Source organism: Bufo bufo, chromosome 6 (assembly GCF_905171765.1).
Source record: "Bufo bufo chromosome 6, aBufBuf1.1, whole genome shotgun sequence".
Taxonomy (NCBI): Eukaryota; Metazoa; Chordata; class Amphibia; order Anura; family Bufonidae; genus Bufo; species Bufo bufo.
This window is the reverse complement of record NC_053394.1, coordinates 36,638,938-36,651,205: the sequence shown is the minus strand read 5'-3', so window position 1 is coordinate 36,651,205 and position 12,268 is coordinate 36,638,938. Positions and strand designations below refer to the sequence as shown.

General features: G+C 46.4%; 1 protein-coding gene across 1 annotated transcript in view; it reads right to left on the bottom strand.

Annotated features, from left to right (window-relative positions):
- The window catches only part of ENTPD7 (ectonucleoside triphosphate diphosphohydrolase 7), a 28,049-nt gene extending 20,302 nt beyond the window's left edge, over positions 1-7,747 (bottom strand). Inside the window, exons 1-3 of the mRNA XM_040438682.1 lie at positions 7,579-7,747; positions 5,674-5,833; positions 3,833-4,015 (exon numbers count right to left, since the gene is read on the bottom strand). Of these exons, the coding sequence (XP_040294616.1) occupies positions 3,833-4,015; positions 5,674-5,681 (191 nt within the window). The 5' untranslated portion in view covers positions 5,682-5,833; positions 7,579-7,747. The remainder of the gene's footprint in view (positions 1-3,832; positions 4,016-5,673; positions 5,834-7,578) is intronic.
- Between the last annotated feature and the right edge of the window lie 4,521 nt (positions 7,748-12,268).

Here is a 12,268-nt window from a genome sequence, read left to right as displayed (position 1 = left end):
TGATTATATAAATATATCTGCAACAACTTTCCATGCCAGTACCAGGGGTCCCAATTGGGTTACGACCCCCCATTCCCATATGACATCCATATATAGGACCTGATGAGACAACCCCTTAAAATTGCATCCCCTCCTGTAAATCAGATCAACCCTCGACGACAGGTGCACATTAAGTACAATGGTAATTCCTCACAAGATTTCATTGCCTGGCATCGCCCTTTGATGTCTGCTCCAGGATATGACCCAGATTACGTTTTTCTCCAAAATTATCTTCCACAAAGAGGAAAGACGTCTAATGAGTGAACAGTTAGACAAAGTAATTACCAAAAGACTTTAATCATCTGCAAAGTTTTTAAGCCTCCGAAAAGCAGCTGCTGAACTGGGAATCACTTCAACAAGTCTCAAGGAACTGGGCATATGGGACTTCCCAGCCAGGTCTGACCCTGGAGACCGCTGTGAGGAGGCGGTGGGAACGGCAGCAGCTGGCGGGAGGGATCCGGCCCGGGGCTCATTACACTGCAGGGCAGTGGTTTACAGGACTGTGCATCAATATGTAATAGGAGCCCGCAGTATAATATACCTTGCCCTTATAGAGCAGAGTGGTGCATTTAGACTCTGGGAGGAGGAGCTGATTGTCAGGAAGGAAGAGCTACTTCCCGACAATCGGCTGCTCGTTAAACGGAGTCTGTCACCTCCATATGGCCATATACAGCGCTTACATTGTCCTATAGCACACCTAGACAGGAATGTAATGGTACCTTTCTCTTTTTCTTTACACTTGCAGAAGCTGGAAAAACGAAGTTTAATTTATATGCAAATGAGCACTCGCAAGTAATTTACGGAAAATTTGGAAAAATAAGCAATTTCTCTGCTTTTAAGACCGATAGTGACACCTCATAAAATGTTTATTAACATTCACCATATGTCTACTTTATGTCGGCATCATTTTGTAAATTTCATGTAAAATTTTTAGGATGTCAGAAGTCTAAGAATTTTATAAAACTATTTTTCACATTTTCAAGAAAGTTTCTAAAAACAGAAGTTTAGGGACAAATTCAGTTCTTTGTCGCTTTGAGGGGCTTACAACTAAATTTAAGCTACACCCCTCTAATTATTCAAAGCTGATTTTAGAAACTTTGTTAACCCTTTAGGTGTTCCACAGATATTAAAGCAAAATGGAGTTGAAATTTAAAAATGTCATTTTTTTGTGCAGATTTTCCATTTTAATCCATTTTTATTCCCTGCAACACAGCAAGGGTTAACAATAGGGATGAGCGAATCGACTTTGGATGAAACATTCTAAGTCGATTCGCGAAAAACGTAGTTCTAATACTGTACTGCTCCGTACAGTATTAGAATGTATTGGCTCCGATGAGCCGAAGTTATTGCTTCGAGTTCGGGAAATGTTTTTTTTACAGTACAAATTAATTTATGAAGTTATTGCACGGAGACTCATGAGACTTCACGAAGCAATACCTAAGTCTCATCGAAGCCAATACATTCTAATACTGTAGCTCCTGCTCCGTACAGTATTAGAACAAAGTTTTATGCGAATCGACTTTGGATGTTTCATCCAAAGTCGATTCACTCATCCCTAGTTAACAAAACAAACCTAAATATTTATTACGACGATTTGCAGTTTACAGTAAACTGCTGTATGGGCGCACGACAGGGCTCAGAAGGGAAGGAGCGTCGTCATCTGGATTTTCTAACTCTAAAGACATACTGATAGGGAACTAGGCTAGTTTCACACTTGCCTTAGACATCTCTGGCAGGCTGTTCCAGCAAGGAGCCGCCTGCTGGAGATGTCTGGATTCGGCACTGCTGGACACTACCTGACACCCGCCAGCCCCATTAACTATAATGGCGACCAGCAGAGTAACCAGCCACAACCCGACAAACATGGCAAGAATGCGGTGCACGAAAACAGCTGTGCTCAGCAGTTTTCGTGTGGCCGATACTCGGCACATTTGCCGGGTTGGGGCTGGATCTCCACCAGCCCCCATTATAGTGAATGCGGCCGGATATCTATGCGGTAATGCCAGAATGTAGAGAGATCTGGCAGGCTGTTCCCTGCCAGAACACCTGCTGGATCTAAAATCAATAGTGTGAAACTAGCCTTAGGTTGTGAGTTTATTTGGAGACAGTAAGCAATGATAATGTCTGTAAAGCGCTTCAGAATATGTCAGCACTATATAAGTGAGTAAGATAATAGAAAGTTGCTCAGCGTTGAATTTAGAAAGCAAATGAATAAAAATTTAAAAAAATTGCAAAAAAGGTGTCCAAGTCTTTAAAGGGTAACTGTCATGTTTTCATCAAAAAATAAATTTTAGCATATGTTACTGCTGCAGCAGCATTATGCATAAAGTAATCTTTAGTTTCTTCACATACCACTGTTTTCCTTGAGTTTTTCCCTTAGTTACGGCTGTTTAAACATTTACAATATGCGGACCTTCTCAAGATGGCTCCTCTGCCAGTTCTCCGAGGCCAAAACTGCTTTCCCTCACTTCCCATACACACTTCCTGCCAGCCAATCAGATTGGATTACTGAGAGACACGCCTCCTCACTCTGAAGCCTAATGCAGGCCTGCAGTGTGAAGGACCGCCCCTCCGTCTTCCTAGCCGGAGACAGATGAGCCATAGCAAAGTTTTTTTTACGGAGCAGTGGAAAGGGACAGAGGACATTAATGAAAGCTGTTATTATAGGGTAATTATAGATCTTTTGACAATCATTGACAGACTAACTCAGGTATACATGCCTAGCTCTAATAAACTAGAGAAAAAATAAATAAAAATATGACAGTTACCCTTTAACTTATTATGGAGAAGTGGAGGGTTTAACCTCATTCATGTGAATCTGTAACCTACGCAGTTAATACTGACAAGTAAAGCCTGGCGATTCAAGTTAAAGGGGTTGTCTCTCACTTCAGTAAATAACATTTACCATGTAGACATGGTAGCATAAGGCCATCCTTCATATAAGATAGGGCCAGGGACTATTAATAGGATTCAGATATATTGGGCAGACTAGATGGGCCAAATGGTTCTTATCTGCCGACACATTCTATGTTTCTATGTTTCTAATACAAGGCACTTATTAATGTATTGTGATTGTTCATATTGCCTCCTTTGCTGGCTGGATTAATTTTTCCATCATATTATACACTGCTTGTTTCCAGGGGTTACGACCACCCTGCAGCGGCGATACAAGGTGGCCAAGATGGGAGCTGCTGTGCGTATACGTGCCTATGTGCGCTCCCAACAACCACAGAGGCTGGCGCTTTTTCTGATAGAATGCACGCATGGCCACAGCTGCTGGATTGCAGGGTGGTCATAACCCCTGGAAACAGGCAGTGTATAATGCGATGGAAAATGTAATCAAGCCAGTAAAGGAGGCAATATGGAGAATCACAATACATTAGTAAGTGCCTTGTATTAATTTTCTCTACATGATAAATGCCATTTGCTGAAGTGAGAGACAACCCCTTTAAACAACTGACTTGCAAATAACTTTCCTTAACACTGGGTTCAGACCTGAGTGTATTTGATATGCGCGTTTAACGCGCATTTTTGTCGCGCAATTTTGTCCATAGTCAACGCGTGTATTACGCGCGTTTGTGTGATTGACAGCAGTGTCCTATGGCCGCAAACACGCGACAAAACGTCCCAAAGAAGCTCAAGAACTTGTTTATGCGTCGGGCGTTTTTCAGCGCGTTCGAACGCGCTGTAAAACGCGCAAGTGTGAACTTAGGGTAAGAAGGCAATAGAATGGCCTGGACTGACGTACCAGGCTAAATGACTGACACATGAAATGATGATACATTTTACTGACCTCCTAAACTGGTGATCACCCCCAGCTCTGCTGCTCCAGATTGTGGGGTCTACAACAGCCACCAAAATAACGAGGAAGATCACAATAAAAATCACCAGGAGAGCCACTCGCTGCCGGGAAAACTGTGTGACCGAGGGCAGGCTGCAGTGCCAGGACACGGGAAACAAGCAGGAGAAACTAATCCTGAAAAAGACAAAAGAAAAACTGGATCATAAGTAAACAACACTTGCGCCCGCTTCCTGAATGAATTCTTAAAGGGCATCTGTCAGCAGATTTGTACCTATGAAACCGGCTGACCTGTTAGGCTACTTTCACACCAGCGTTTTTGCTGGATCAGCAAAAACGCTTCCGTTACTGATAATACAACCATCTGCATCTGTTATGAACAGATCCGGTTGTATTATTTTTAACACTCCACTGAAAGTCAATGGGGGACGGATCCGTTTTCTATTGTGTCTGAGAAAAGAGATCCGTCCCCATTGACTTACATTGTGTGTCAGGACGGATCCGTCTTGCTCCGCACCACATTGCGGACAGAAAAGCGCTGCTTGCAGCATTATTCTGTCCACGATGGGGACGCAACCAAACGGAACGGAATGCATTCTGGAGCTCTCCGTTTTGTTCCCATTGACAATGAATGGGGACAAAACGGTAGCGTTTCTCTCCCCCTCCCCCCCCCACTATTGAGATCCTATGACGGAAAGCACAGATGATAAAATAGCCTTATATATGCGCTTGGCAGCCGAAAACATCTGTGTTGGTCCCATGTTCATATGTGCCCGCATTGCTGAGAAAAATCATATTTTATTATATGCAAATGAGCCTCTAGGTGCAACGGGGGTGTTACCATTGCACCTAGAGGCTCTGCTCTCTCTGCACTGTGATTGACAGGACCAGACAGTGTAAAAGTGTTCACACCATATGAACATGGGACCAACACAGACGCCTTCAGCTACCAAGTGCACATGTAACAGGTCAGCCAGTGTCATAGGGACAAAACTGCTGACAGATGCCCTTTAAAGATGCATTATTTGATTTCTGATTGGTCCTGAAAAAAAAAAAGAAAAACTGGCAAAAAGTCACAGTCATCATTCCGCTTTTGTAACACAATATATTTGGCTCATCCAAAGACATTCACCTAAAATAATCCTCTAATCTTCCTATGTATAGTAAAGCCAAACAGTTGTCCTTGATCCCATGTGTGGCGCGGCGGCAGTGCCACAGCAGAGTCTCTAGGTTTAGAACATTTTAGATTTTTAAAAAGAGGGCCGACAACAGAAAGCGGCAGAAATAATTTAGTATGGCTGGAAAAGTCCGAGGAGCCACGTAGCAAACGGAAATACGCTTCTGGAGCATTACATTTTGGTCTACACTGATGTCGATGGAAGTTGCTCTTACCTAACCTCAAAAGTACAGTCTACCAATGTCTCACAGCAGGGTTCCCCAACCTGTGCCTCTTCAGCTCTTGCAAAACTACTACCCCCAGCTTCCCCTCACAGCCTACCGTTGGAGGTTATAGCTTTGCAACAGCTGGAGAGTCATAAAGAACACAGAACTACAGTGGTGGTCGCCAATCTGTGGCTCTCCAGATAGGACAAAACTACCACTCTCAGCATCTCAACTGCAGCTGTCAGGGCATGCTGGGGAGTTGTAGTTTTCCAACAGCTGCCAAGCCACAGGGTGGTGAAAACTGGTCTACGGTGATGTGTGCAGACTGATCAAAAGTTTTCTAGGCAGATATTCACGTGAAACTCTCCAAGGATGGGTGTAACCACTTTGTACCCTTCCCCTAACCCTCTGTGTTCCCCAGACAAAATCAGTTTTGCCTTTGTTTTAATTACCTGGCCATAGGATCCTAGTCAGCTGCTCCTCGTGTCGGCTGTCCACATGTCACCTCCTACGCAATCTGCCGCTGGAAAGTGGAGTCACATATACGAGCATCGCCTCCTCCTGTGCGGGAGAGTTACACCTGGATCACCGCCGTCATCTTGCTCAGGCTTCCTAATGTGACGTGACAAAAGTGCTGGACATTAACCGACCAGATAACATGCAGCTGACACGTCGGAGCGAGACAACAATTCAACGGGGAGGCGGGGGATGGGGCGTTACTAACATTAAGGAAAGTGGATATTCAACTGCAACGTCAACACACAGGTCTATATGTCCATTATGTGACCAGTAATGGTAGGCCAGACATTAAAGGGGCACCACTACAAGATATCATAGAACCCGTCATACAGGGATCACATGACTTCTTTTACAATTACATAGCGATCATAGACTAAGAGGGGGACAGAGAAATCTTTAGGAAAATACACGACCATAATTGTAGACCTACCGGTCAAATCATTACTCGTGCTCATAACTTGCAGGATCCCTTTAAAGAGGTTTTCCGGGAGTACAATATCCTCAGGATAAGGGCTCATGCACACGAACGTATTTTTCCATGTCCGTTCTGGGGTTTTTTTGTGGACCGTATGCGAAACCATTCATTTTAATGGGTCAGCAAAAAATAAATATATGAAATTACTCCATGCGCATTCCGTATCTGAAAAAAATAGAATATGTCCTACGGTATTATTGTCCGCATTACGGACAAGGATAGGACTGTTCTATTAGGGGCCGGCTGTTCGAGTTCCGCAAAATATGGAATGTACTTGGACATCATCTGTATTTTTTGCGGATCCGTTTTCTGCAGACCGCAAAATACATACGGTCGTGTGCGTGAGCCCTAAGTCATCAGTGTCTGATGGGTGAGGGGTCCGATTCCCAACATCTCAACCGATCAGCTGTTTGAACAGGACGCACGGCTCTGGTAAGCAATGTGGCCTCTGCCTAGGGCAGTGATGTCACATTCATCGGTGACATGTTCCTATCAAGTGAACTGGCCGGGGCTGCGATATCAAGCACAGCCACTATACAAAGAATGGCGCTGTGCTTGGTACAGTATGATGAGTCCGCAGCACACCTCTTCAAAAGAGCTGATCGGTGGAGGTGGCAGTTGTCGGACCCACACTGATCCTAAAAATAGGATACACGTTTGGCCTAGGAAACGCGTCGGCCGCTTCTTCCAGCTTTCCCCGAACTGACTGCAGCATAGAGATGTATGATATTATGATTGATATGCTAGAAACGTCTGATCGGTAGTAACCCCGGGGAAAACACTGCGTCTATTTTTCCCTACTTTGTTGAATGGGATAATGTCACAATGCTTTTATGGAGCATCACCTACGTCTCTGGGCTCATGCACACGGCCGTAGATTTGGTCCGCACGGGGGAGGCGCCTGCGCCTCGGGGCCTTGACGGGGGAGGCGCCTGCGCCTCGGGGCCTTCACGGGGGAGGCGCCTGCGCCTCGGGGCCTTCACGGGGGAGGCGCCTGCGCCTCGGGGCCATCACGGGGGAGGCGCCTGCGCCTCGGGGCTATCACGGGGGAGGCACCTGCGCCTCGGGGCTATCACGGGGGAGGCGCCTGCGCCTCGGGGCTATCACGGTGGAGGCGCCTGCGCCTCGGGGCTATCACGGGGGAGGCGCCTGCGCCTCGGGGCTATCACGGGGGAGCCGACTGCGCCTCGGGGCTATCACGGGGGAGCTGCCTGCGCCTCGGGGCTATTACACTGTAGAGAGGCACCCCTTGTACCTTTTGTGTGGTTTTTTCCTTTACTTACTAGTATGGTCTTGTCTATAATAGAATAGGAGACTGGCAATGTGTGCTGTGACTTGTAGTTCTACAGCTATTATAATCTACCTGTCAACGTGTCAGACGTCCTTCCACAGACTATCACAGTCCGATCGCCTCCACTTTACAGCCACAACACAAGCGCCACTCTCCTCATATCAGGGGTATGGAGACGGTGCCCACACAGCCATCTACAAACATGCCCCCGACCTGAACACCCGGAAGTGGGAAGCCGGTATTGCGTGCCTGTGGTACCACGTCTTCAGCTCTCTTTTTTTCCAGGATAACTTTATTGACTACACAGGATTGCGCGTGAACATTTACATCACGTGACAGGCAGTGGCTGTCAGGAGACAGTGCTTGGGTAGAGAGCTGAGGCGTAGGACCCCTGCAGACTGGAGCCTCCTTGACCACTAGTCTACATAATCTATTCACAGGCTGAAAGCGTTTGCTTCCTTTGCATCTATTAGGTGGCATATTTTTTTTATAACAGGACAAGACTCTAACTCCGACCAAAGCTTAGCTTTACCTACCCAGTCCCCTTAAAGGGGTTATCTAACCCCAAAAATTCCCCACCCCCTGATGCCTAGGCCCCTCATACAGATTGTACTTACCCCGCTCCGCTGCACCCGCGTCACCTCTGATGCCTGCACGGCCGCAGCTGCTGCATCTCCTCGTCGTGTGTATCAAAACATTGGGGGGGAGAGCCTCCCTCACAGTAATATGCCCAAATATATGCCCCTCACAGTACCTTTGCCCAGATATGTGCCCCCTCACAGTACCTTTGCCCAGATATGTGCCCCCTCACAGCAGTTATGCCCACCTTTGTTCCTCTCACAGTACCTATGCCCAGATATGTGCCCCCTTACAGTACCTATGCCCAGATATGTGCCCCCTCATAGTACCTATGCCCAGATATGTGCCCCCTCACAGTACCTATGCCCAGATAAGTGCCCCCTCACTGTAGTTAGACCCAGATATGTTCCCCCTCACAGTAGTCATGCCCAGATATGTGCCCCCTCACAGTAGTCATGCCCAGATATGTGCCCCCTCACAGTACCTATGCCCAGATATGTGCCCCCTCATAGTACCTATGCCCAGATATGTGCCCCCTCATACTACCTATGCCCAGATATGTGCCCCCTCACAGTAATATGCCCAAATGTATGCCCCCTCACAGTAATATGCCCAAATATATGCCCCTCAGTACCTTTGCCCAGATATGTGCCCCCTCACAGTACCTTTGCCCAGATATGTGCCCCCTCACAGTACCTTTGCCCAGATATGTGCCCTCTCACAGTACCTATGCCCAGATATGTGCCCCCTCATAGTACCTATGCCCAGATATGTGCCCCCTCACAGTACCTATGCCCAGATATGTGCCCCCTCATAGTACCTATGCCCAGATATGTGCCCCCTCACAGTACCTATGCCCAGATATATGCCCCCTCATAGTATCTATGCCCAGATATGTGCCCCCTCACTGTAGTTATACCCAGATATGTGCCCCCTCACAGTAGTCATGCCCAGGTATGTGCCCACTCACAGTACCTATGCCCAGATATGTGCCCCCTCATAGTACCTATGCCCAGATATGTGCCCCCTCATACTACCTATGCCCAGATATGTGCCCCCTCACAGTACCTATGCCCAGATATGTGCCCCCTTACTGTAGTTATACCCAGATATGTGCCCCCTCACAGTAGTCATGCCCAGATATATGCCCCTCACAGTAATATGCCCAGATATGTGCCCCCTCACAGTACCTATGCCCAGATATGTGCCCCCTCACAGTACCTATGCCCAGATATGTGCCCCCTCACAGTAATATGCCCAGGTATGTGCCCCCTCACAGTTGCTATCCCCAGCTGCACCCTTTCACAGTAGTGAGGCCCAGATATGTGCCCCTTCACAGGAAACACACTAAAAAACAAACAGTAAGTACTCACCCAGCTCCTCCGATGCTGGCGCTCCCCAGCAGGCAGGATACTGTTACCCAGCGTGCTCCTGGTCTGTGTAGGAGGAGCAGAGGCTGATTCAGGCAGACCCTGCTGAGCTGAATGGGGAACAGCCCCCTGCTTCACCATTACAATCAGCTGAGAGCGGGACATACCTCAGCCGCTCAATGTCCGCGGGACAGCCACCGAAATCCTGGACTGTCCCGCTGGATCCGCGATGGTTGGGAGATATGGGTTTTAACACTGTCAAAATCCAGGTTGCTTCCACAGTTTTTTCACTTTGCCGTGAACCCGGTCTTGATTTTCGGCATCAAATCCGCGCTGAAGCCAGATTCCAAAATCCTGCGTCTGAACATACCCCAAGGATATATTCACATGATTTTAATTCTACACATATTAAAACCGGGACAGATCCGCATCCCATTTTTTCATATGGCTGGTGAAATATTAAAATCTCTTGAATGCTTGGTTTCTACATGGAATCCATGGCAGGGCCACACGTGGAATGTGCTGCCGGATCCGTGGCATTCAAACTCCAAATCTGCAGCATAAACCCAAAGGATCTGCCATGGATTCCAGTGCAAACACATCAGACTTTTACAACATGCATTTTAACCCCTTAGTGACCACCAATTCACCTTTTACGGCGGTCACTTAGGTTGGGTCGCTGCCTTTATAGTCAGTGGGGCCTGGCAGTGCTCCAGCTGTTCCTGGCTATACCGGATACGATGAGCTCCGGCTGGCTGTTCCTCTGCCGGATGGCTTTAATGCTGTCAAACTAGCCTTAGGTTATGAAAAATCTGATGCGTAATTGCCAAAAATCTGGGACTGACCCTTGGATTTCTGCTGCAGATTTTCAATCTGTCCTGCCACATATTAGCTCAGATTCGCTGCAAATCCACGTGCAAATTCCGCATTTGGAGTAGAACCTGCGCCAAGAAGTGGCATATCCGCACGGAAAAGATCAGCTGCCATATGAACGGCAGTCCAGATTCCAATGGAAAACAATGCGATTCAGATTTGCTGCACACGTAATACACGGAGAAATGTCCTACATTTACACGACCATAGTTTTGGTCCGCGTCCAGTCAGCTTTTTTTATGGATCACATACGAAACCATTAATTTCTGTGAGTCCGCAAAATATGCAGACAGATGTCATCCATGTGCTGTCCGCCTCTGCGCGGCCATTCCTTCAAATTATAGAATGTGTCCTATCCCTGTCCGTTTTGCATTCAAGAATAGGCTCTAGGTGCCGCAGAAAGTGCTGGATGTACGCAGCCGGTATCCACATTTTGTGGGTGCACACTGTGCAGAACAGAAAACGGATATAGTCGTGAGAATGGAGCCTAAGCCATATGAACATACCCTTAGGCCAGAGACACACATGCAGTTTTTTTGAGCCAAAGCCAGAAGTGGATCCGGCCGGAAGGAGAAGAAGAACTCCTTCCGTTATATTTCCCATTCCTTATGAATCCACTTTTTGGCTTTGGCTCAAAAAACTGCTGGTGTGATTACAGGCTTATCCTGCAGCATACAGTCAGTTATGACCAAATTGTGTTGGAAATGAAAGCTTTCATGATGTTACTCTTGGAGCAAAGGTCAAAGACTCTAGATTAAATGTTTGCAATCTGAGGAAAAGTAAACATTCTGCAGATAATGGGGCTTTATAACAATGGAATCAATAGATATTACTGATATAAACAAGAGTGTGGCCAACAAGATCCACGTGGCCAGCCATAGAAATAAAAGAGACCATCTACAGCAGGAGTGTAACTATATATCATAGGGCCCCCTCATAGCAAAATAAGATGAGACCCTAACCACCTAATGTAAGAAATTAACAGCCGCAATAATTAAAGGGCTTGTCTCATCATGAACAATGAGGGCATATCGCTAGGATATACCCCCATTGTCTAATAGGTGCAGGACCCACACCTATATCGAGAACAGAGCCCAGCAAGGTGGTGGCTGGAGGACTCCAGTCCGGCCACCACCAAGCCGGCTCCCCATAGAAGTGAATTGGAGCGTACCGCGCATGCGCGGCCCCCGCTCCCATTCATTCCTATGAGGCCGACGGAAATAGCCAAACCAGCGCTCAGCTATTTTCGCGGGGCCCATACTGCATTCACTGCCATCACAATTTCTAACAGCTACATCTTCAAACGTATTGGAGATAATGCTGCAATTCTGGTCATGTTTGAAAGCTTGGAATGTCTAGCTGCTACTAAGCCTGAGATATGAGCAGCTAAAGCTGACTTGACCCATAGAATAAAGTTATCATGTTACTTATACCACATGGTGAACGCCGTAAATAAATTCCACAAAATAATGTTAAATTGCAGTTTTATTTATCTTATCCCCCTAAAAATATTTATTTAAAGTTATTTAATACACTGTATGTACCCCAAAATGGTTCCTAAATAAAAACTACAACTCATCCTGAAAAATACAGAAAAATGTTTAGACGAAAAAATGTAAAAGTTATGACTGCTGGACACAGAGGTGGAAATCGTTAGTGGTCCTTAAGACTAAAATAAGTTATGTCACTAGGGGGTTAAAAATCCCATAGTGTCCCCCGAGTTGTGTGCCAACAAGATTTACGTGAGACATATATTCAAAATCTACAATAAGAAGTGACATTTTCAGGAGGGTTTTTCCAATTTTAATGTGACTGTAAGGGCCCATTCACACAACCGTATTTTTCTTGCAGATCATATGCGGACCTATTCATTTCAACAAGGCCACAAAAGATGTGGACAGCACACCGTTCTGCAGCCCCGCAAAAAGGATAGAACATGT